At 41.1% G+C, this 25,619-nt stretch overlaps 4 protein-coding genes across 7 annotated transcripts in view; 1 reads left to right on the top strand and 3 right to left on the bottom strand.

Moving 5' to 3' along the window:
* Positions 1–1,272: 1,272 nt before the first annotated feature.
* LOC133483217 (golgin subfamily A member 7-like) lies at positions 1,273–4,573 on the bottom strand. Of its 2 annotated transcripts, none has more exons than XM_061784094.1 (6): positions 4,345–4,573; positions 3,891–4,013; positions 3,666–3,818; positions 3,129–3,230; positions 2,858–2,912; positions 1,273–2,193 (listed from the first exon to the last, which is right to left on the bottom strand). In XM_061784094.1, the coding sequence occupies exons 1-5, from the start codon at positions 4,351–4,353 to the stop codon at positions 2,865–2,867; spliced, it is 435 nt and encodes a 144-aa protein (XP_061640078.1). In that variant the 5' UTR covers positions 4,354–4,573; the 3' UTR covers positions 1,273–2,193; positions 2,858–2,864. The 2 variants fall into 2 exon arrangements, with proteins under 2 accessions (XP_061640078.1, XP_061640077.1); XM_061784093.1 differs by lacking the exon at positions 4,345–4,573 and adding an exon at positions 4,203–4,338.
* Positions 4,574–5,322: 749 nt separating this feature from the next.
* Positions 5,323–8,231, bottom strand: rplp0 (ribosomal protein, large, P0). The gene is made up of 8 exons (XM_061784092.1): positions 8,181–8,231; positions 7,273–7,381; positions 6,999–7,174; positions 6,670–6,757; positions 6,158–6,304; positions 5,899–6,084; positions 5,677–5,817; positions 5,323–5,528 (listed from the first exon to the last, which is right to left on the bottom strand). Exons 2-8 carry the CDS (start codon positions 7,324–7,326, stop codon positions 5,373–5,375), a joined length of 948 nt encoding a protein of 315 aa, XP_061640076.1. The 5' UTR covers positions 7,327–7,381; positions 8,181–8,231; the 3' UTR covers positions 5,323–5,372.
* A 156-nt stretch (positions 8,232–8,387) lies between these two features.
* LOC133483215 (uncharacterized) lies at positions 8,388–13,218 on the top strand. Its single transcript, XM_061784091.1, has 2 exons — positions 8,388–11,882; positions 11,970–13,218. The coding sequence occupies exons 1-2, from the start codon at positions 10,986–10,988 to the stop codon at positions 12,264–12,266; spliced, it is 1,194 nt and encodes a 397-aa protein (XP_061640075.1). The 5' UTR covers positions 8,388–10,985; the 3' UTR covers positions 12,267–13,218.
* Positions 12,548–25,619, bottom strand: part of LOC133483214 (paxillin-like) — a 27,691-nt gene continuing 14,619 nt past the window's right edge. Inside the window, exons 2-14 of one of the 3 annotated variants that reach the window (XM_061784087.1) lie at positions 25,227–25,420; positions 25,067–25,122; positions 24,712–24,848; positions 24,405–24,600; positions 24,185–24,332; positions 22,546–23,841; positions 21,362–21,631; positions 20,806–21,132; positions 19,245–19,403; positions 17,166–17,339; positions 15,047–15,128; positions 14,803–14,951; positions 12,548–14,707 (exon numbers count right to left, since the gene is read on the bottom strand). In XM_061784087.1, the coding sequence (XP_061640071.1) occupies positions 14,441–14,707; positions 14,803–14,951; positions 15,047–15,128; positions 17,166–17,339; positions 19,245–19,403; positions 20,806–21,132; positions 21,362–21,631; positions 22,546–23,841; positions 24,185–24,332; positions 24,405–24,600; positions 24,712–24,848; positions 25,067–25,122; positions 25,227–25,420 (3,455 nt within the window). In that variant the 3' untranslated portion in view covers positions 12,548–14,440. Of the gene's footprint in view, positions 14,708–14,802; positions 14,952–15,046; positions 15,192–17,165; positions 17,340–19,244; positions 19,404–20,805; positions 21,133–21,361; positions 21,632–22,545; positions 23,842–24,184; positions 24,333–24,404; positions 24,601–24,711; positions 24,849–25,066; positions 25,123–25,226; positions 25,421–25,619 lie in introns of those variants that run through there. The other 2 variants (XM_061784088.1, XM_061784089.1) reach the window with 2 other exon arrangements.

Below are 25,619 nucleotides of genomic sequence, written 5' to 3'. Positions count from 1 at the left end.
CTTTTTTCCCATGCTTTTTAGAGCATTTCCACTTTTAAATAATATTTCTTGCACTGTATGCTGTTTTAATGGTATATATTTTTTTCTCTTTGTTTTAAATGTGTATAAGATGTTTTTTCTTAGTTTTAAAATGCTTTTAATCATGTAAAGCACATTGAGTTACCTTGTGTATGAAATGCGCTGTATAAATAAATTTGCTTTGCAAGCCACCGAAGGACCCCGGTTATTGCTTTGTGTTTCTGTAACAGAAAATAATTATACAAAATTACTTCTTCTGAAGAATCCAAAATTTTCTCCCCACAGGGTTTCCTTCAAAACAGAATAAAAACATTCCAGAATCACACAGTGGGGGCTAGGCATGACCTACTATCAAAGCAACAATTGCTGTAGAATTCCAGCCTCGGGGCAACAGATGCTATGCTCTGCAGCTTTAAATGTAAAAAATAAATAAATAAAAAATAACTAAACACTATTTTCTCTATGAACTGTTTGTCTGAGACAGAGAACTAATATCCTGGCCCTTTGTGAATGTCGAAACAGATTGTCTCTCCCGAGGCTGCAAATTAGCTGTCCTGTTTGTCCCCTGTTTTACAATCCATAACATGTTCTACTGTTTCATCTTGTTCACAGTAATCACATCTACCACTTTTGTGCTTTGCCATTTTAACTAACGTACTGTTTAACCCACATTCCAAATCTTGATATTGTTTCACATTTTGCACTTGCTTTTCTCATTCATTCGACTCATTGCTTTTGCCAGCTTTCTCTTAATCTCATTTTCACAATTGTCTTCCCCCTCCAATCCACCGCACTCACCCTACTGCCATGTCAACTTGACTGTGATTTGCTTTACAACAGCTTGGAATATTTGGAGGGTATCCCATTGGATTTTCCCATAGCCTTTGACAGTTTGCAAAGGGAATAAATTTTGGACATGCTTCTTTTTGTTCAAATGTAAATAAGAGCTGACGTATTTTTTTTCCACAATGATGCCTCTTGTGCATTGTCCTATCTTCTGGCATACGCCTGTCATTTCGAAACAAGAGAGAACTTGAGGGTTGAATGAAAGCAACCAAGCCAACATTTGCTAGGGGTATGGATCATTTCAGGCTTGACTGTACACACATTTTACCACTCCAGGACACATTATAGTTCAATTGGCCATGTGCCATTAGAAATAATTTAAATGTATGCTGTGTGCTATTGGTGTCTTGCAGCAACGAGGTAAAAGTCAGACTAACTCAAAATAGAACACACAACTAAAATGGTAACTATGTGTACATTTAGTTTATTAAAGGATCATTCAATAAATGTTTCCCTGACCAGAAGTGACATAAGGGTTTACAGGAAAGGCAATTTACTTAGATCAAGGTTTCCCCAAATAATCTCTACTATGGGTGCCACATCAATTTTTATTGGGGGTCACAAAAGTAAAATGGGATGTCATTGCTAAACAAGCAGTCACGTTTTTGTTTTTTTAATTCCCATGGTCTATGTTGCATTTTTCATTATTAATATATATGTACACTACAGTATGTCATTTTTTAAAATATTGGCTCCTCGGGTGGAACCAAGTTCTATGTTGGGTCTTGAGCTGAAAATGTTTGAGGAAACCCAGATTCAAATAAATGTAGTTTATAAGAAACGTACAACCCCACAATAGCAAGCACGTGTGGAATGTGGAGTGGTTCTGTGGTGATCATACAAAACAAACATTCACAATAATGGCCTCATACAACTTAAGAGTCACAATTACAATGGTCTTATTATAAAAACTGTAAAAAAAAATACCAATTTAGGATTCACAAAAATCTCAACTTTAAGAATTAAGAATACTGTGAAATACTGCCATTAACAGTCCCTTATGACAACCTAGTTCATCACGCATCTGATTTTACAGCAACTCTGACCAACTAGATATTAGACACAAAACACTGGTCTATCTATTCAAGGAATAGCACAATTGACATTTAACAATGGCACTATTTGAAAGGCCCAGTCTTCATTAGCTTTATAAATCATTTTGTGCATACCAAGAGCCACCACATGTAGAAAGAAACAAAGAGGCAATCAGTGGATTATACAGTATATAAATAAAAAAATAGAGCAGGAAATTATTATATACAGTACACTGATTCAGGAGAACCACAGATCTGAGCGTATGTTTGGGCACATGATCAGTCAGTCACCAGTCTGCACACAAGAAATACATGATTTTATTAGTACAATGAATAAGCAAAAAAGAGAGAACAACACACTATATATACGATAGAACCTTCAAAGTCAGATGCAACCCGGAAAGTGGTCCACATTTGTGAGAAAATATACTTGTCAGGAAAAGTCAAACAAAACTTGGGAGTTCAAACCATCATCATCATCATACAAGATGCCCTTCTGAACTAGTCTTGGTAAAAGTGTGCTGATAACCCAAAAAAACAGAATTGATTGCAACAAAAGAAAGGGTATCGCAGCAACACAATTAATAACAAAACTTGTGCATTCACAAATTAATTTTTACCAAACACATGCTAATACAAACAGCGTGTAGAAAAAAAAAAACAACATAACGGCTAGAAACAGAACAAGAGAAGGCAATATTTTCCTGCTCTCTCAGTTTCATGTCAGACATCAAAGGTTGATTCATTTTTCTATAAGTTTTTGTATACAATGATTCGCTTTCTAATAGTGTAACACCTAAGCATCTTAATGTTAATAAATTATTTCCTGTGGGAAAATCTGTTTTGAAATGACAATACCAAGTCTACACCATCACTAAACAGATCAGGTTCGACTTTGGAGGTTCCACTGTAATTAAACTTAAAAATAAACATAGTACAGTACATAAAATAAAGCATACCCTGGGTTTATCTTGTAGGGACAAAACTTCTGTCTTCACAGACTGTGATTTCAACCTGAAAGATGATCGGTTAAGGATAATATTTGATGCTGCATTTAAAAGTTACTTTTCATGTGTTACACCAAAATTTGCCATAAACATCTCATCTCAAGCCCCTTGCACCAATCACATAGTGCAGGCTTTTCTGCACAAAGCAAAAAGTCAGGCTGACTGAGAAATGAATAAAACATCTTTTATTTGGCAAAAAATATTTGACATGAGCCAAGGATACAACTCTGAGGCCTCTCTCTATGGGGTCAGTAAGCAACAGGCCCCTGGGAATGTAGACCTTCTCATTCTGGTCCTTAATGTATCTGGCGACCTTCCTTAACACCTGCAGACACATACAAGGGGGTGGTGGTAATACACTCAATCACAGTTCGGCACATATCTTCAAATGAGTATAAGGGCCCACTACGAGATTAAAGATGAACTCCTACGAGAATATGTGTATTTTTTTTAGATGAAAGTATGTAGCTCAATATAAGGGAGTAAAAGTACAGATTCTTCGAAAAAAAATTAAAAATTAAAGAAAAGTAAAACGTATGTTGTATTTGAACTACTCAACAAGTTAAATTTATTCCCATAATAACTTCAATGTAACTCAGTAAATGTAGCAGGTTACTAGTACTACTCACCTCTGCTCATAAGATTACAACGTTAAGGTTGTAGCGCACTTTTTTATTTTATTTTCAAGGTGGCCCTAATACTCCGTCCGACATAGCTCTGTATCACTCCCCCCGCCCCCCCAAAAAAGAACCAAGCGTACTTTTTCATACTGGGTCTCCATACAGAGGAATATGGTGTAGGCAGTGAGGCAGGCAAGGCAGCCCTCTACGTAGGATTTCCCCCCAAGTTTCTCTGCTTCAGCATACAGGTTGTTTAAAGTCTGGATGGTCTCCTCAAAGTGTTGTCTATCCATCTAAAAAGTAACAAAAGCAAGTGAGCATTGATTCAGTATGGATTACACCCAGGTTAATGGCCCACTACATGCCCTGTTTTCGAGTTCCGTGGGGAACTTGTTCTGGAACTTGCAGAGAGTTCCTGAGCTGTAGTCTCTCTGGATGAACACCTTGATGGCGAAAAAAGGCTGCTGGATGTCCTGTAAACTGTGAGTCTACACAAACAAACCACAATTTCTTTGACTTTCCACACAAGCAGTGAAATCAACAGTCATTTTCTCATACACGTCGTCAGTGTTTAATAATAGCTTAATATCTAAACCAGCTCGGTCACACTGATTGCAGCACAATGAAATCGTCGGTACACTAATTGTGAGTTGACACCTCACCCTTGTTGAGCTTACGTTTGCTGTAGGAACTTGGTCATTGCAACCGTTAAAGTCCGTCGTTGCCATCACAAACAACAGCTGACCGAATTTATGTAGTTCACTTGCTAAGATACCGCTCAAATATTTCCAAACAGGAATAAATACAAGTATGACGTACCTCGGCCATGGTAGACGTTCGCCCCTTTGTTGCTGCGCATGTGTAGTGCGCAATCACAGCCCTGTGGGCTAACGCGACACTGCCGGTGTGCGTTTTTCAAAATAAAAGCCATTTCATTTCAAGCGTTTCGCATACGTCTACACTGTCGTTATTGCCACCGTTTTGACAGGTCTCACTTGCGTCGGCACGAAACATTTTAGGTCTTCTGTTGAGCTTGAGCACAGGTCTCACAAGCGTGTGTGTACTTGAAGGTTGGCCACACCCCCTTCCTCCATTTTACCGTTCATCGAACTTTTCTTTTCAATCTCGTTGGTTGCCTAGTTTTGACTTTAAATCCCTGCTCTTCCGGGTAATTTGTCGTTTGCAGTGCACTCTGTACCGCAGTTTTCATCTTCATGACTAGTTCGAAAGAGTCAAGTGCCATGTTTCTGTGCGTTTTTTTTTTTTTTTTAAACAAACATGGACAAATATCCCGACGACGGCATGCGGCTTAGAGCAGTTTCCCAACTTGAACAACAAAAACCAAACATTTTACGTTGGGGGAAAAAAAAAAAAACCGGACATAAAAAAAAAAAGTGGATCCATAGGTCATGTACCTTCTGCCATCTAGTGGATGACCAATTCATTGTTCCCTACACGTCGCTGACGCTTCAATTTACAGGAGGACTCAGGATTTGGACCCATCACTGTTGAAGTCCAGCTGCGCAAAGAAAATGCCTGCTTATGTTGTGAGATGCTAGTCTGCTGTCGAGATACCCTTGAACAAGCCACATATTGCAGCCCCAAAGCTCAAGAGGTGCAGCGCTTAGTTTGACAATGATTTAGTTTCATGTAGTGTGGAGAGAAAAAAAAAAAAAAAGTTGAATTACCTATTGAGAGATAATACACTTTAGACGATGTTCAATCACAAGCTGAATTCCCAACAGGCCAAGTGAGGCTCTGAAAATCAGACAACTGCAAAAATAATTCAAACGCTCAAAATGTTTGACATTTTATTGAAATCATGTCGATTCATTGTAGTTGTGGTCTTAGTCAAACAGCCCGAAGCCCATGTCGTCGTCTGATTCCTCAGACTCCTCCTTGACTTCTTCCTTAGCGGCAGCTGGAGCTGCTTTTGCAGTCTCCGTTGCAACTGGTGCTGCCACTGCAGCGAAGGCAGATGGGTCAGCAAGGAAGGCTTTGACCTGTGTGACAAAGGAGACAACTTTAGAATTGTTGATATAATTAAATACATTGAACAATACTACTCCCATGTGCGCAACAATAGCCTAACTACATGTTTGCACCTTTATGTCAGTCACTCATTCAATGGTACACTTTTCAAATACGAACCTTGTCTGCCAGGGGGAAGGAGTAGTCTGTCTCCACAGCAATGGCAAGGACTCTCTTGTAGCCATTGATGACAGTGTGGGGCACAGAGGCAACTGTGGGATAGCCAATTTCAAGAGACACACAGGCGATGTTCCTCACACCCTACAGAGGTTTTGCACTGATTAAACCAATTCATAGAATACTTAAACTAGCACAAGTATTTCTTCCAACAAATCATCTTACCTCCAGGAACCTGGCATGCAGCGATGCCTCAGTGATGTCAAGCACGTCAGGATTGTAGACGCTGCCATTGTCATAAACTTGTTGGATGACGAGTCCAAAGGAAAATGGGGAGATGTTCAGCATGTTGAGCAGCGTGGCCTCGCTGGCACCCACCTTGTCGCCAGTCTTGATCAGACTGACATCACTCTAAGGGAAACAGAATGGTTAGTTCAAACTTGGACATAACACTTTGCTCAGTAAATTAATTTTTACATCTTACCAAAATTTCAATGGTCCCCCTGGAAATCTTCGTGGTAATACCCAGAGCCTGAAAGAACGAGGTCTTCTCAGGACCCAGACCAGTATTCTGGGCAGGCACTGTCACATCACAGGGGGCAATGGCTCCAGCACGGGCAGCAGCTGGCACCTGGTTTATCCCAGAAAGGTTACTAAAGTCAGTGTTGCCCCAACCAAACATTTTTACAACAGCAACACTATTTCAGTATGTCTGAAACCTTGCGTCCCTTGGCTGTCAGTAGGTTTGGACAGACAGGGATAGCTGGAAACAGGTTCTTGTTTGCAGGGGGAACGACAACACAGCACCAAACAAGCTGCACTGTAACTTATCCTGCACATTGGATCCAAAAATGCTTCTGACCATGACTCATTTTTACCTTTTTAGAAAAAGTTTCCAAACAAGCCCATGTGAAATTTACAAATGCTGTCAAACTAACACCCATAAGTTGAGTAGTCTAATTTAGTAGCAAGTGTGCGTTCAGTCATCTGTATTACCTTGTTGGCCACCAGCAAGTCCCTGACCTCTGCCAGATCTTCCTTGGTGAAGACAAAACCCACATTTCCTTTAATGTGGGGCAGAAGCCTGTTAAAAGCAGATTTTGTTGTCAAAGTGCCAATGTTGCAATCTATACATGGGGGGGGGGGGGGGGGGGGGGCTATGGGTGTCTGAAACCTTGCGTCCCTGGCTGTCAGGAGGTTTGGACAAACAGGGATAGCTGGAAACAGGTTCTTGTTTGCAGGGGGAACGACAACACAGCACCACACAAGCTGTACTGTAACTTTCCTGCAACTAAAACCTCGAAAGTGATAAGTGGTAAACTCACTTCTCCAAAGCAGGGTTGTTCTCCAAGTGGCCACGAATAGCCTTGCGCATCATGGTGTTTTTACCCATCAGCACCACAGCTTTGCCACGCAGAGAACAGCGGATGGTCTGCATCTGCTTGGAACCCACGTTGTCAGCTCCAACAACGAAGCATTTTGGATAGTCATCCAAGAGTTGCTAGAAAATGGAGAAATGTACTTTTAAAACATTCCAAAAAACAGGGAACAACTAATAAATGAATTGAAAAACAGCAATGCTTGCTAGTGGACACCTACGATGATTTTCAGAAAATAGTTGGACTTCCACGTGGCCCTGTCTTCCCTGGGCATCTTTGCAGTGCTTCCAAGGATTCGCTAAAGAGCTGTTTTAAAGACAAGGTAGTACCTGCAAGAAAGTTCTTATTTTAAGACCAGTCTTAAAACATGGACTAGAAGAGAGGTACGCTTTGGTGTGTCTAAGTACCACTACAGTTGTCCTATCATTTTTGTTAACTTGTGGTAGTCAAGAAGCAGTCTTGCATTTCATTTTACTCACTTTTTGTGTAGTTAACACATCACTTTATTTCCACCAGACTCTACATTTGTCTCTTACCAACTGCATGTACTCCTTTCACGTACTCCCCCATAGTGTTCGGACTCAGCAAATACATAACTGAAATGCCTTGTGTAACAAGCAACATTCGAGAAATGTCCCCTGTAGCAAGCCTAAGAAAAACATGCAGTTGTATGTTAAAAATGCCAGTAATTATGCTATTAATCTAAAAACAATTATATTAAAGTGAAACAGATGCCATATTCAAGGAAAGTGTTTCTGAAAAATATTTTATTAAAATGAAACACTTTCATCACAATTGCAAGACGTAAGAGCATTAACAAGTATCGGGACTCGGTAAAGGTAAGCACTCAAATTCAACACTTGTACACAGTCTAAAAAGTGGCATCGGTGCATCCTTTGTAAAAGCACAGTAACACGTGCTAAACTGCTAGCTAAGGTTAGCCGTCGGTTAGCACGCTAGCGATGTCGAAAAGGCCTAACTACGACGGGTCGTACACAGACAGTACGCGGTTGAAAGTAAGCAAATACGCTTAAGATGCTTAAGGAGATAATATAAATTCTACTTGTTTGTCTAAATCTGAAATTGATCCTTGTTTCGTCGGCTTTATAGTCAGCAAGACTCGCTTACCGCGTCTAAGGGCCGCGTGAAAGAAAGAGGCAGTGGAACGACACGACCGGCTCTTATAGAACACTGACTGACCAATCATGTTGGAGCTGTGGGCGTAACTTGACTACTATTGGGCAATGCTAGTGTCAATCATTTATGAGGCACAAGGCAAGCTGTATGCGTATGATGTTGAAAAGTAATTTACACACGCACACACCACAGTCCCCTCCAAAAGTATTGTAATGGCAAGGTCATTTCCTTTATTTTTGTTGTACATTGAAGACATTTGGGTTTCAGATCAAAAGATGTATATGAGACAAAAGTTCAGAATTCCAGCTTTTATTTCATGGTATTTACATCATTATATCTTTAATCTTGAACAACTCAGGACAGAGCACCTTTTTTTTGAAGCCACCCACTTTTCAAGTGAGCAAAAGTATTGGAACAGACATTATTAAATTAACTTAAAGTGAATAACATTTAATATTTGGTGGGATAATCCTTACTTGCAATGACTACATCAAGCCTGCGACCCATTGACTTCACCAGACTGTTGCATTCTTCATTTGAAATGCTTTTCCAGGCCTTTACTGAAGCCTCTTTCAGTTCTTGTTTGTTTCTGGGTGTTTCTCCCTTCAGTCTCCTCTTCAGGAGGAAAAATGCATGCTCTATTGGGTTTAGGTCTGGTGACTGACTTGGCCAGTCTATGACCTTCCACTTTTCCCCCCTGATGAAGTCCTTTGTTGTGTTGGCAGTGTGTTTTGGATCATTGCCTTGTTGCATGATGAAGCTTCTCCCGATTAGTTTGGATAAATGTTTCTGTAAATTGCCAGACAAAATGGTTTTGTAGACTTCAGAATTCATTCTGCTGCTACCATCATGCAATAAAGACTAGTTCCAAAAGCATCCATGCAAGCCCAAGCCATGACATTTACCTCCACCATGCTTCACAGATGAGCTTGTGTGTTTTGGATCATAAGCAGATCCTTTCTTTCTCCATACTTTGACCTTTCCATCACTTTGGCAGAGTTTAATCTTGGTCTCATCAGTCCAAAAAAACTTTTGTGGCTCACCTCTGTACTTCTTTGCAAAATCCAATCTGACCTTCTAATTCTTTTTGTCAGGGCTGCTGTTTCAGCACCCTGAGTCCAGCCCGTGTGTATGTGTGCGTGTGTCATGAGTGCTTTGCAGGGTTGACGTGTTGGAGTCGAGCAGCTGCAGCTTGTCATCCTAATTACACCTGACTGCTCTTAAGACGCTGTGGGACTCCAACTCGTCGCCAGACTATCAACGCTCTACGTCGAGTTCGTAGCCTAGCCACTTAGCTTATCTTTTTGCTTCCTGACGACCTCGTGAGTTACCTCTACCTAATTCTTGTTATTTGACCCCAGTCTGCCATCTGCCCTTGCTCCCTGCAAACCAGTGCTCACCTCTTGCGGCCCACCGACAACACGAACTCCTACCCTGCCAATCCCGGATTTAGTTCTCGGAGTTCCTTTGTTCGCTTCAAAGCTGTAATAAACCGTTATTCACAAACTCACCTCCCTGTCCTCTCTGCATCTGGGTCCAACTTGCAACCTGAATCCTGACACTTTTTGCTGATGAGTGGTTTGCATCTTGTGGTATGGCCTGTATATTTATTCTCTCAAAGTCTTCTTCGAACAGTGGATTGTGATACTTTCACCCCTGCCATGTGGAGGTTGGCAGTGATGTGACTGACTGTTGTCTTCGGATGTTTCTGTCATCAAGTGCTGTTGATACCCTTGGCCGACCTGTTGGATGTCTGTTGCTCAGTAAACCATTATTTCTTTTTCAGGACTGAGCCCTGATCGATTTTCCCTCTTCTCTCAACTTCAAAGTGGGTGGGTTCAAACAAAAGGGGCTCTGTCCTGAGTTGTTTAACATCTAGATGTAAATACCATGAAATAAAAGCTGGAATTCTGAACTTTTGATCTGAAACCCAAATGTCTTCAGTATACAACAAAACAAAGGAATTGACCTTGCTTTTCCAATACATTTGGAGGGGACTATACTGGGAGGAACAAATACATACAACAAAAGGCATTTGCCATTATGTATTACATCTGTACATCAAGAGCTGTAAGTTGAGCTTTGCAGTAGATAACAGGAAAAAGAAAGTAGAAACTCATTCATCCAATGATTTCGACATGGTTTTGTCTTGAAATAGCTACATTTGTGAACAGTAAAAACAAATCTTCCCTCAGAACAACAGCACATCAATAACAAAATCTTAACTCTTGTCTTTGCCAAAAACACCAAACTTAATTGACTCCACCATCCAAGTTGAGAGTTAGTTTAGACTGAAGCCAGCCCTACATATCCAACCAAAAGGCCATTACCGATTTGGAGATAAAAAAAAGATTTTCAAGGTTCTCAGTGTCTGCATCACAAAAGAAAACAATTCGATTTAATATAAAATTTTGGCCACAAGAATTCTTTAGTGGGGTGAATCTCGTTTAGAATTTCAAAATGTACTTCTTTAATTTTGTGGGGAAGTGGAAATGAAAGATATCTAGTTCCAATTTGTTAAATCTCGTTAGTTTCAAATTCTCTCAAAATATATTTCCTCCTGACTGGGCGGGGAAATAAGAGGTTTATTTCATTGTAGTTGAAGCACAGCATCTGAGGAGGGCAGTAATGCGCCGTGTAGCGTTTACACTGCCGGAAATACGAAAGTGGAAGAAGAAGAAGCTTCACGTTATGATGCATGTTGACCGCGCGACACGTGTGTCACAAGAAATCCGATTCTTATGAATACAGAGTACAGCTGTTGACCTGATAATTCGCCAACCTCACGGTATTATAATGTCAGTACACCAACTTCCAGGTGAAGTCTGGATTCAAGTACTGGGATATCTCTGCGTGGCAGACAAGCACAGCGTTCGGGCGACTTGCATTGACTTCAGGGAACTTGTTGACTGCGGGTTGCTATGGAAAGACTGGACAATAGTGCTGGCTTTTCCGAAAGCTTCTTACAACAGTCCGTTCTGGGAGATGCTGCGCCGAAGAAAAATAAATAAAGTGGTGGTGAGGAGCACCAGAGCGAAGGACTGGAGGCAACTCGCGCGGTGCCTCCCGTCGATCACCACTGTGGTCATGGAGCGAAGCTCTCAGGAAATTTTGGATGTTTTGAAGAATTTCACCCATCTGAAGCATCTGGCTGTGCGGTGCAGTTGCACCTCTCTTCTGCTGACCGCTTCGGCAGTGCATAAAGCGGAGAGGCTGACACATCTTAGCATTTGTCGAGTTCAGTTTCCCTCTAAATCCATTGAACATCTGATTTCTGCTTTCATAGACTTCAGGAATCTGACATCTCTGGTGTGCCATGACACTGAGCTCAATGAAGAATGTACGATGACGACTTACTTAATACTCGGCTGCCTTCCTCGACTTAAGCATCTGTCATTGACCTGTGGACGTAATGTGCAAGCTGTTTTGAGACACACCACACCTTTACCAGTGAAGGAGGCGCACGCACTGTCCAGTCTGGAGCTCATACACTGTGATCATTCACTACCACAGGATGCAATGAAGCTGCTGCCCAACTTGCAGAGACTCGTTCTCATCTACAAGTACTCTGATAAAGACTTTGTGGCTGACATATGGTTTGCTGCCATGAGGGAGGACCTGAAAGCGTGGCTGAGTGCCCTCCATCGACTGTCAACCTTGGTCATCAAATTGGGACCGCACGTTAACAGATATGTCCGCTCCATTCCATCTTCTGTGAGCAGTCTCACGCTCTGTGTTCCAGGGATAAACTCACAGGAGATTGTGTCTGTTGCGTTGCAGGTACCCAATCTCATCCACCTCCACATAGACCCCTGGCCCTCATGTTTGGGAACCATCACTGCTGAAATCCCTCAGCTCTTTCCAAAACTCCAAAGTCTCAAAATCCGAGGGAAGCATGTGCCAGAAGAGGATTTTTTAGGCTTTCAAAAGATGGCGGACCTGAGATATGTGGAGATGCTGGATAGCAGGCCCCAATTCTCTGAGATGGCTGCAAAACTCCAAGTGCTCACTAAATACAGAGTCCAAGTCATAGACTCGCATCAAAGAGACATTTTGGACTGTGACTGCAGCCTTTAGTCACCAAAACAAGTGTTTCATCATTTATATGTTTATTCATTATTTGTAAAGTGGATGTTTCTTCAGACTCATTTTTGTCGAGATCAAGCAAGTGAACCTTTAAGATGAGTTAGTAAATTTGTTAATTCTAATTGTTGGCAATCAATTCACAACTGCATTCACGTGACATACTATTATGTATGGTGAACTGCTCCACTTTTTGTATATTTCATAACATTTCTGTAAAATCAAAATCTTGTGTTGACAAACGAGGATATTAACGGCACACAGTCACAGAGCAATGGCAGAAATCCAGATCTTATTTTATTTGCATTGGTTGGATTAATCAATCTGTAATCAGCCCCATCACAAGTTTACATAGCACCCAAGCAAGCCAAAGCTCTTAAAAATAAAATGCTTAAGGATCACAAAATGTACTATAACGTATTTCACTAAAAGTAGAAGGTTCATCTTCATTGACAGGTAGAAACGAAGAGGTAACTAAGATTACATGGAGAATAAAAATCAATTTCTGTCAATATTTGTAGGCAAGCAGTCTAACTGAACATCCAATATGCAAAGTCTAAATCAGCAGGATGTGTACAGTAACTGTCAGCTCCAATGCTCAACAAGTGGCTTTCCTGTTTTCTTCTTCTGCTCATCAACTACAGTGTACTTGTGCACATTTAGAAAGTAGCTACAGCACAGCAGACAAGTCTCCCTGAATTCAGACCACAAAGGCTCAAATCACAGGAAAGACCACAGTGTATAAGACCTTATTGCATTGTCACATTTGGCACATTGCATCCTCCACCTTACAACCATAAATGTATATTAAACACTTTGCCCACTCAGTGATGAAAAATAAGCATGTGCACGGAGAATCTTAGTCAAACACGGTGTGATTAAATACATGTAGCCCACAACAACCTGCTACCCATTTGGCACTTGTAACATCATCATAGATTTGAGTTTTGTGGTAAAAAAATATTGCGCACTGGGTTTTTTTTTTTAACCACCAGCTGGTAAAGGTGTGTTTGTATGTACATGGCAGAGAACAGGCTGGAGTACCATCAGCCTGCATGTCAGTAGAGCCAGCTCTCTCCATTGCAATGCAAGTTACAAATATATATTGTCTTCTAAACAGTGACAAAACACAGTTCTGTTACACGGTCAAGAGTATTACATGGATTTACTGTGGATTCAGATTTTGACAGGTGGCTTTTAGTGCTTTTAAAACGACAGCATAATCCAGTCTTTTTGTATTAAATGGTGATAAATTCACAATTGTAAAAATTAAAACTGAACAGATGCATTATTTGTAGTGACAAGAATTGTAATTTTATAAATTGTGCATGAATACAGATGTGAAATATCTGCATTTCTTTAAACTTTTTATTTTTTTTATTTTTTTTAAATAAATGGCACCCAAAAGTTAACATCAGTAAGCGTGCCTATTTCGAAGTGAATGGCAGAATAAAAAGAAACTAAGGGTTGATATGGTTATTCCCTCTGGTATTAAACTACTAATTTAAGAGTCACCAGTAATTAGCCAACAAACAGATTACACTTTGAGTAAGCTACCTACCTAAGCACCTGAAGCGACTAAACATCTGATCCTTTTCTTAGATGTAATTGGAGAGTAGAAAAATAAAAGCGACAAATTGTAAAATTCACCATATGACAGTCTCATCAAGAGATCTGTGTTTGGAGAGTGCAAAGATAACTGGTTTGGAGGTTTGTTCAGATTGTTAAAACCAATTGGCCATACAAGTGTCATAACTGCTTTCCACGCGCCATGCTTCTTCAAAAGACTATTTTGACACAGGTGGACAATGCGACTTAAATTTTGTCCTGCTCTGGGGTAATCCAACCTTTTGTACAGGAAATTGGAGTTACATTGTCCCGAAAAAAGAAAACAACCTCATATGCATTTGTGTTTATACAAACACAAGGGGAGATTTGTATTATTTTGTTGCTTGACACAGGATTAAAACCCTAAACAAAAATCTCTTTGGGCTGATAAAACACCTTTAGCAAAAGCCTGAGAAATTGGACAGGAAAGAAAATCACTTCAGTGTCAAAAGTCACAAACATGAATCTGTAATGATGTGACCCACCCTGTCTCAGACTCATGAATGTGGTACAAAAACACCCATTGTGTGCATTTAGAAGAGCAAGGAAAGGTGTACAGTCTAGCTGAAGAGTTTAATAAAGCAACCGTGGCAGTATGGCTTGTCATTCTGCTCCTTAAAGGTGCCCTTGTTGAGCTGCTTGAGGCAGAAAGCGCACACAAAGTGTTCCGGGTGAAATTTCTTGCCCATTGCTGTGATGCAGCGCCCCGTGATGGCCTTCTGGCAGCCTGAGCACAGCGAGCCACGCCGCTCGTGGTAGTGCGCCTCACAATACGGCTGACCCTCGTGGTCGAAGAAGCTGCCATTTATGAACGGCGTGAAACATTCCTGCAAACAACAACAATGTGCAATGAAATCAGGTGGTCTATTTACTGTATATGTCAAGTAATTTTACTTTAGATAAAGAGCCACAAGTGTCCCACCCTGCAAACAAAGCATTCAGGGTGCCAAAGTGAGTTGAGTGCAGAGATGTAGTTGTCCAGAATAGCCCGTGCACAGCCTCCACACTTCGGCGCAAACATGTCAAAGTAGTCCTTCCTGCAGAACGCCTTTCCATCCTTTTCATGAAACCCTGCAGGAAAGCAATGATTCATGCTGACACTCCTGCATGTTTTTTTTTAATAACATCAACCTGAATATTTAGATATTCAGGGAGTGCTTTAGTACCTTCTGGTCCAAAGAAGGCTCCACACTGGGCACAGAAGAAGTGCTCGGGATGCCAAGTCTTGTCCAAAGCAGTCACCACTTTCTGTGATTCGACAATAATCATGGTCAGTTTGTCTGAAGGTTGTCAGCCACTAACATTTGAAACCTGTAAGGGATCACTCATCTTATGTAAATGTGTAATGTTTAAAATAACACATTACTCATTGTAAAGCATGGTTATAAACACTTACACACGCACACACACACACACACACACACAGTACTGTATAAGGAATGTGTATCATAACCTCACCACCAGGGGTCACAAAAAACTACAATTCAGTACTTGGATGTACTAAGACAACTCATGTCCGATTATGCAGATTGGATTTGTGTGTATAGACCAGTGATTTCCAACCTTTATGGAGCAAAGGCACATATTTTACAATTGAAAAATATCACGGCACACCAACAAACAAAAATGTCACAAAAAGTGGATACATTTATTACTGTATGTACTTTCTGCCATCTCATAGAATAGCATGTATTTGTTCTGTCTGTCTCTATGCCTCACTGGCATAAATAGATGAACAAATATACATGATTTCTTGTAAATAAATTTTTTGAGCAGTTACGTAAAATTCTATAATTTCCCACGGCACACCTGAAGAGCGCTCACGGCACACTGGTTGAGAATCACTGGTATAGACTCATCAGCCACAAGATAGTACACCTGCATAATTAATGGCCACAACATTAAGTACACATGCACAACCTAGCAAGTTCCAATACAACAGCTGTATCACAAATTCTGCCTTTACAAAGATAATGTTCAGTTCTGATTGAAACTGTCAGAGGTATTAATTTAACAATATGTTAATCGTGAAAGTGGTATGTATTATTTGCATTTGTGTATAACTGCACTACTACTACTACGCAGCTGGCCACTTGGCTAATGAGGTGTTTGTCATATTTGGGTTCTCATAGGTACAAATATTTAAAATAATTTGATTCAGCTTTTGTATTGGGTCTTATTAGATTGAGCAGTACAGCTTTATATATTGAGGAAAGGGAGGTCTGTAGATCTTTACATTTTGTCCTAGGTTCCTTTGTGACCTCCTGGATAAGTTGTCGCTGTGTTCTTGTGGTAATTTTTGTAGGCTGGCCACTCCCGGGAAGGTTCACTGTTCCATGTTTTCTCCATTTGTATATAATGGCTCTCACCGTGGTTCACTGATGCCCTAAAGCCTTAGAAATGGCTTTGTAACCCTTTCCACACTGATAAATGTCAATTAATTTACTTCCCATCTGTTCTTGAACTTCTTTGGATCATGTAATTTTGTTGCAACTTTTTGAAATCCTTTGGCTGACTTCAATTTGTCAGACAGGTTCTATTTAAGCTATTTCTCGATTGAACAGGTCTGGAGATAATCATGCTTGGGTTTGGTCAGTGAAAATGAACTCAGCTTTCTTCATAAAAAAAATAAAAAATAAAGAAAAAAATGCGTGCGAGTTAATTCATGATTTAAGGGGGGGGGGGGGGGGGGGGGGGCGCTTACTTTTTCCACACAGGGTCAGGTAGCTTTGAATAGTGTTTCCTTAACTAAAATCATCTTTTTAAAACTGCATTAGATGCTTACTTGGGTTATATACATATGTCTGATATTTACATTTGTTTGATGATCTTAAAGTGGGGAAATTGCAGCAAAAAAAAAAAAGAAAGAATTTGAGAAGGGGGGCAAATACTTTCCCACTGCACTGCATATATTCATGACAATTGCTTTTGCGAAGTCAACTATGGATGCATCAAACTAGCTCTGAGGTGGTGGATTGGAAAATCTTGGGAGTGACTAATGTTGGACATTCCCTGGTTAAAGTCCACAAGTCACTTCCCCCTCAAGGGACACTGGAACTGTGTGTACATGTGTTTGCATGCATATGCCTTTGTGCGTGCATGTGTGTGCGGGTGTGTGTGTGTGTGAATCATGGAAATGAACGTATGAGTGTCTGTCTGTACCACACAAGAAGTCACTCATCCAATAATGGCCATGTTCCATTAGCCTGTGAATAAATAACTATACACAACCTTCCATGGATTATAGTAGGTTATGGCATGTGTGTTCATGTTTGCATTACTAACATCCAGTATGGGTCCATTACAGTAGTGGCATCGTGGTGAGAAGAGGCTGTGATAGTCTTTCTCACAGTAAGGTTGTCCCTCACGCTCGAAGAAGTTCCTGGAGCCAATCTCGTCCTGGCAGTGTGTGCACACAAAGTGCTCAGGGTGCCACGTTCTTCCCATGGCAGTCACCACCTGGGGGATTAACCGCAAAAGGGATTAAATAAAAATGGGCTGCAAGGCAAAATGCCTGATACAGAGAAAATATTTACAGCGGCTGAAATAAGTATTTAACACTTTACCATTTTTCTCAAATGTATTTCCAAAGGTCCTATTGACATGAAAATCTGACCAGATGTTGGGAACAACCCAAGTAACCCATACATACAAAGAAAGTAGAACATATAAGATCAGAAATTAAGTTGTGTGTAATAATGTGAAATGGCACAGGGAAAAAGTATTGAACACGCCAACTGGTATTTATTTAACACTTTGTACAAAAGCCTTTGTTTGCAATGACAGCTTCAAGACACCTACTGTATGGAGAAACTAGTCATATGCATTACTCTGGTGTGATTTTGGCCCAATCCTCCACACAAGCAGTCTCCAAATCTTGAAGGTTCCGTGGGCTTCTTTTATGGATCTTGAGTTTCTGTTCTTTCCATAGGTTTTCGATGGGATTCAAGTCAGGTGATTAGCTTGGGCCATTCTAGCGGCTTTATTTTTTTCTTTGAAACAAATTGAGAGTTTCCTTGTCAGTATGTTTTGGATCATTATCCTGATGAAATGTCCACCCTCGTTTCATTTTCATCATCCTCGTAGATGGCAGAAGATTTCTGTCAAGAATGTCTCAGTACATTTGCTCATTCATCCTTCCTTCAATAATGTGAAGTTTACCAGTACCATTAGCTGAAAAGCAGCCCCAACACCATCATGTTCCCACTTCCGAACCTCACGGTTGGTATGGTGTTTTTTGGGTGATGTGCAGAGGCCATTTCTCCTCCATTGTGCATTATGGCATCCAAAGAGTTCAATTTTGCTCTCAGCAGACCAGACTATATTCTCCCAGTATTTAACTGGCTTGTCCAAATGTTGTTCAGCAAACTTTAAACGAGCTTTGACATGCTTTTTGTTCAGCAATGGGGTCTTGTGTGGTGAGCGTGTATACACGCTATGGCAGCAGAGTACACTACGCACTGTTTTCCTTGTGACAACACTACCTGCTAATTCAGGGTCTTTTTGAAGTTCTCCACAGGTGGTCCTTGGCTCTTCAACAACTCTTCTGATTATTCTTTGCGCTCCTCTGTCATAAATCTTGCAAGGAGCAATTTTACAATGGTATGATTGGCTTTCCACTTACGTATTATGGCCCCAACCGTGCTCACTGAAACGTTCAGAAGCTTAGATATGTGCCGGTAACCAATGCCATTGTTATGCTGTGCAACAATTAGTTTGCAATGGTCTTGAGACAGGTCTTTGCTCTTACCCATCATGAAATGTGTCTTGACAAACACCTTGGCAATTTGACATTTTTGTAGGCCATCAGTTAGGACTGAACCAGCTGATATTCATTTTCACTGACAAGGGGCTGTATTGCTGTTTGATTATTGATAGATTTTACGTGTTGTCTTGGCTTTCCATGCCTTTTTGCACCTCCCTTTCTTCATGTGTTCAATACTTTTTCCCTATGACATTTCACATTTTTACACACAATTTAATTTCTGAGTTTATTTGTTCTACTTTCTTTGTATGTATGGATTACTTTGGTTGTTCCCAACGTGGTGAAATGTTCAGGTCAATAGCACCTTTGGAAGTATATTTAGTGAGAAAAATGGTGACATGTTAAATACTTATTTCAGCCACTGTATTTACAAAGCAAATAGTGTCAAAACAACTTAATCTTTATCCACACCCTCAAGTGTCTTATGATAATGACCTAATGAAATCCTACAGAGATAATTCATTTTCACTTTGGTGACATTTAGCATGTAGTTTCACACGAGTGCTCACACAAATCTTGTGTACCATAGCCATACATAAATGCAATTACATCAAACGGGTTTGTGTTGACCATGTGCAAGTTCTACACAATTGAATCACCTGTCCAACAATGGGTTTCTTGCAGGCACCACAGACACCCTTAGCCACAGTTTGGACCCCCAGTCTGTTCAGGTCTGATTGCAGGCTCCCCAGCATGTTGTCCAGTTTATTTGCTGGCTTGGGTGGTCCAGTGGGAGACGTCCTTCCCTGTGACTGGATCTGACAGAGATTGTAGAGGGTTAGTACGAGGGCTTGAAAAGGGAACAAATAGACTCCCTCTCTTTTCTGGTTTTCTTGGCTACATTGACACAGTTCAGTACTGTTCAGTAAAAAAAACAAAAAAAGAAATGCTACTGAACTCTAAAGCCCACCGGACCATTTTTTTTTTTGGATGGTCCGGACCAGAGTAACTACAAGTTTGAATACAGCACATAGTGTTCACCATTAATTTTTAGCATCGGACCAAAAGCTGCCCAGTAAAAAGGATCTTCATAGTCACAACCTTATTGGACAGAGTTTCAGACACATTGTGTGATGAAACTCCAGCTATCAAAACAATAATACTAAGCTACACACTCCCTAATATATATATATATTTTTTTTTATTATGTTTTTTTTTTTTTAAAAGGTACTATATACTTACTGACTGAGATTTCTAAAATGTATTTTTAAAACCATTAACAGTTCCTACAGCATGTGCTTGCTTCCACACGATCATTCTTTGCTATATTTTGTGATTTCAGTCTTTAGTCCATGGAATTTTCACAGTTAAGATGAAGTGAACCAAACGGTTGTTCTTCAAGTGAACTCTGTCCACTTGCTGGGTGTGCACCAGGGTTCGGATGATAGCATTCACACTTGACCAAATGAACCGTGGAGCAATCACACTAGAGTTTTTAACGAAACCCAAGTGTGTGAACACAACCTCAGTCTCTCATTAGCTATCCTATTACAACCTCTGGATATACAGTGCCTACCTTTCGGATTTGCAATGTAACAGTGATAAAATATATAGTGTGTGGGTTAGTGTTCGGCCTTTCTTGACTGAAAAGAAAAAATAAATAAATTAATTAATAAAAAAAAAAAAAATCACCCTATTCATGGTGATTATACACTGGTATACTGGTCTTTGAGATATGGCAACAGTTAATGATTCTCCAGTGGGAGAGGCTATAAGTGTAGTGATAAATGTGCTGTCGTATGGCAGATGAGGTTTCAGTTGCACCGCAAGCCAACCATTCCTGCACATGGCCAGGAGGGGTAACACTGAACTTGCCTCTAAGCGCTTAAACTCCACTCAGAACACACAACTGTAGCCACTGTCATATGTCAGAATTAGAAAAAGGGGCTCAGTATCTCTAGCCAGGGTGCCAGCGCCACTCATAACCTGGACTGGGTTTCAGGCGACGCTCCGAGGTTATCCGTTTCCAGCTTGCTACCAAAAACAGACCTAAGGACTATACAACCCTGCGGCTGCCTTAAATCCAGACAGTATAAACTGCAGTTGCAAGTTGCAATGTTCAAGCAAATTCGAGATGGCACCAGTAGTTTTAAAGTTCACCAAATTGATATAATTTTAGGATAAGATATAGGGAAAGAGGTCAAGAGTGATGGTCCATGCCTGCATAGGTGGGAAGAGGGCGTCATACTCGGTCTGACAGGACACTGATAGAAAGACCTTGGGGGATGGAGGTGGTGTGATGGGCTTGGGTGGGGGGCTTGGTGATGGAGGGGGCTGCACAGGGGGAGACAAGGGCTCCCTTGGGGGAGGAGTAAGATCCTTTGGGGGCAGTGGGGTAGGTCCCTGAGGTGGGGGAGGGGTAGGAGGGGGTGGCGGTAGTGGTGGCGGTGTCTGTTTTACTGGGGGTAACTTTTTTGGGGCTGGAGGGGACTTCAGAGGGGGGAGGACTTTTCTATGGGGGACAGGAGACTCAGGAGGGATGATGATCTGGAGGGGGAATGAGAAGGGAAATGGCAAAGAAGAGCAAGTAAACCACAAGAATAGGGAAGAAGAAGAAATAGTAGAAAATAGAATTGACAAACTAAAACGTGTCCACAAAATTACAAGTTACAAAACAATATTTTCCACTTACTTGACAGATCATTCACCAAAACTCAATCTCATCTGTAGATTTGAACTAGATGTTAACATGATGCTATGTGTCTCTAAGCTCTACCTTATCCAGAGGTGGCAGGGCCCTTTCTTCACGTATTCGCTGTGGTTTTGACATCACGATGACGCCTTCAGTCAGCCAGTCATCTGGCTGTTGTTTACGTCGGCGTTCCACATGGCCAATTCCTAGTTTTCCCTGTAGCTCTTCAATGAGCCGATCTTGTGAATTACTCTTATTCACAATAACAGGTCCCATTTTACGTCGCACTACTCCATCCTTGTACATCGGGTGCACGTTGGAGGTCTCTTTAGTGCGACGTATAACCGACTTGAGCTGGAGAGTAGATGATAGTGGAGGTTGTGCCAAATTCCATGTTTGGTTTCAAGCACAGGACGAACAATCAATAACACTCCACAATATGCATCTGTCAAAATGCTCCGCATTTGCACCACACACACACACACAGTTATCTCCAATTGAATTTTTTGCAGGGGAAAAAAAAAATTCATACTCTTCTGTCATTGCATCTCAAAGCCATTTGTTGTAGGTAAGTGAGGCATAGCATGCCAGAAACCCAAGACAATACATCACAAAGCACTTGCATGAGCCAAATCTAGGATGAAGATCAAGAAAAAAAAACATTGAATATTTGCACAGAAAAGCAGTCTGGCAAAGGTTAAAGTCTCCATGTGAGGAACCTGGTTCAAATCCAGCCTCCCTGAGGATAAGCAGTATGGAAAATGGATGGACTGATGGATGGGTGTTTGCATCATTGCTGGTTGCGTAAACATCACAGGCAAGGTCCTATGACGAACATAATTCCTGACTCAGGCAAGTAGGGGCATGCAGTCATCCTATTAGCAATTCTTTCAACATCAGCCACAAACTTCTCCAAGGAGACCTATTCCATCAGAGCCTTTTGCAATTCTTATGCAGTGACAAGCCATGCATCACACCACACTGATGACTCTGAGTTCAAATACAATGTACTTTTCCACAGCTTGTTTTGAATTGTAGGAACTTCGCTCCCAAAATAAGCTATTTGGGATATTTTCTTCAGTTACCACATTTAGTTCATGGCAGCTTATTTTGGGCAAAATAAGGTATTTGAGATATTTTCTGCAGTTACTACATTTGCTTCATGCCATCTTATTTTGGGAAAAATAAGATATTTGGGATATGATCTACAGTTACTAAATTTACTTCATGGCAGCTTATTTTGGGAGATGATTTGATGTCTCTCCTACTTGGCCAGAAGCTGATAAACGCTCAACGGCAGATGGCTGCTGTGTAGCCAGATCCAGCGTTGCATCTGGTGTCCCTGGGCAGGTGGAGGGGGTGAAACACTCATCAATCCAACTAGCTTCAGTCATTGGTGTCAGGGTCGCCTCTCGGCTCACATCTGTGTACACGCGATCATCTTCATCCCATGGTCTGTACTCATCCCCAGGCATAAGAGAAGTAGTTGGTTGGCTCTCATATGGTTGAGTCAACTCAGGTGCTAAAAGTTTATCTAAGGCATTATCCAATACAGGCTCCCGGCATGGCCATGTTAAGTCCATTATTTCACTTCGCTGATTTTTGGTAGGAGGGGAAGACGGGCTAGTTAATGATAAAGCAGAGAGCAATACTGGTGACTCTCGGGGACTACTACTAGTATCTGCAACCATGTAGGTCTTTTTGATGACTAAAGCAGGACTTTTTGGAACTGGACTTTGACTTTTTCGAATTGCTGCTGGACTTGAAATTTTTGGAAGCATTACTGGGTGTGCAATCTTAGGGACTAATTCTGGACTACAACTTTTGGAAGCAGTTTCTGAGCTAGAGACACCGAGGACAGTCACAGGACTTGCAAGCTTTGGAACTGGACTTGAGAGACTTGGAATTAACACTGGACTCTTGGGAACACTACTTGAAACCTGACCTGATAGTCTTGGAGCAGTTACTGGGCTAGCAGATATTGGCCATGTTTCTGGAGTTGTTGGCGTTACTGGACATTCATTCTTTTCAAGTATATCTTGGCCATGATGTGTGGGTGTTGGTCGACACTGTATTGACAAAGTAAGTGGACTTAGGTTGGAAAGATCTACTAAACAGGGATTCCGAGAAGCAGGCTCTGAACTGGAACTACTTGAATTCTTTCCCAATGAACTTGAGGCTTTATAAGAAGAAACTTCAGTGACTGACAGACTAGCTGAGCTACTACGTTCAGTTTTAATGGGTTGCTTTGGGGTAGACGAAACACTGAAGCTCTCCAAACGAGAGATATCAGAGGTGTCAATGCCACCACTTTCTTTTTTGGATGTTGTAACCATGACAGTTGAACCAGCAGTAAAGGTAGGGGTTGAACAACCATCTTCGTCTATGTGGAGTTCCAGTGGAAGAGGGGTACAGGAGGGTGAGGTGTAACTAGACGAAGGATCAATATCCACAGATGAGTCAATATGGGTAATTGAGGACAGAGTGTCAAGGGTGACCATAGGTGAGCAAGCAGGATAAGAGGAGTCTACCACTTCCTGGTTCATTGAGAGTTGAGAGCCAGACTACCAGTGACACATACAGTACATACGTATAAACAAAGACATACACAGTGGTAGAGAAAAGAGAAACAGATCAAGAAAAATACATTGAGAGGAAGGGAATGGAAGGTAATGTCTCACAGACACACAAAAAAACAAGAACTGTCGTACAGTAGTGAACTTAGCAATGCTTTCTTAGGAGAAAATAATAATTTGTTTTTAATTTTAAGTGATTAGATTTAGAAATATAAAGTTTTAAAATGTTTCAAATTATGACCATTAATATGGTTCCATTGCATTCTATTTTTAATCTGCATATACCTGTATATAGACCCGTTCCCAAACTATCAAATAAAAAAATGCTCACATTGCTTTGGACTTTGAAGTCTGACAAGGAGGCCATCAGTTCATCTAGCTCTCGTGTGGCAGAGGACGCAGACATTCTTGCTTGTTGCTGTGCTTGTGTTTCCTCTTGTCCATCAAGCTGCCCATCAGACACCACCAAGGAAGTAGGACTAGAGGAGGAATGGGATAAATGCAATTGTTGACTTGTCAGAACAATGTTATAACAGATGGATTTGACATACATAGGCGAGGGCACAGAGCTCTCCAGCTCATCCAGAAGGCTCTCCACACTTGGTCGTACGTCTTCTATTCCTCGCACCGCAGCAGTGCGTTTAGGCTTCTCCAACACAGGTGGTGAGACCAGGGATGAAACGGACACTCCATTCTCCTGAATACTGTGGACCACAATGCTGGCAGGTAGAGGTGGGGCTGCCTCTTCTATTGACAAAAAAGGTATTTATGCTTTCAGCAAACTGTAAATCTTTTTTTCTTTTTTCTCCACATTATGAAAAGGAGAAGACATTGAACTGAACCAGGTAATGGGCAAACCTTCAGTTGGGAAGGCCGGGGTGCTTTGCTGGACAGTGTTGAGTTCCAGCAACAGGCGGTCCAACTCTGACAGGTTGCTGCCAAAGGACTGGTTCATGCCAGGTGAAGATTCACTGGTCTTCTGCTTATTAGGGAAACTGCACATAAAGCAAATACATTCAACATACATCATTAACAGAGACTGAAAACTTACACTATACACATGGTGGCATTACTACAGCATTTGAAGGGAGATCTTTTGGTTTTATAACAACGGTCAGAATATCATTGTGAAAAACAATGTATCCTTAGTTCAAATTTACACACTATTACAGGTTGCTTGTGGTTATGTTTTGTCCTCAAAAAGGCATTCTACCTGTATACATGGTCCTCTTCTCCGGCGGGTTGAGGTGGACTGCTGCGATCTAGTGACTGAGAAGGGGAAGTCACATGTGAATTAGTCTGTCCATTTAAATGAAAGTAACTTTTTAGAGTGATGAACATAAAATCATCTTGATAATTACTATGATACGTACAGGAATATTTGGGTCTGTGTCCTGTACTCCATTGAGGGTTTTCTCAGAGGGAATGGGTGGGCCTTGGGGTGAAAAGCAGATATCTTGCTGGGTCTCACCCCCAACAGGGAGAGCATAGGCTGTCTCATCAGACAAGAAAAGTGGACGTTTTGAAATGTGGGATGTCGTGGTCTCAAGGTCCGCCAACAAAGCATCTACACAGAAGAAAGAAAGATATATTTTATAATATTGTACAAAAAAATTATACTGTATGCCCGTTATTCAGTGAGTCAACTTATCTACAGTTCTGCTTATACTAAACTAAAACAGTCATTTGAAACTTAACCCCAACAGATGCGCACATGAGGCAAGAACAGTCACAGCCATTTATTCATTGACCCTTACCTGCCTTGA

The sequence above is a fragment of the Phyllopteryx taeniolatus genome, chromosome 9, assembly GCF_024500385.1.
Source record: "Phyllopteryx taeniolatus isolate TA_2022b chromosome 9, UOR_Ptae_1.2, whole genome shotgun sequence".
NCBI classification, from domain to species: domain Eukaryota; kingdom Metazoa; phylum Chordata; class Actinopteri; order Syngnathiformes; family Syngnathidae; genus Phyllopteryx; species Phyllopteryx taeniolatus.
The sequence above is the reverse complement of the archived record's forward strand: the minus strand, read 5'-3'. Positions and strand labels throughout refer to the sequence as shown.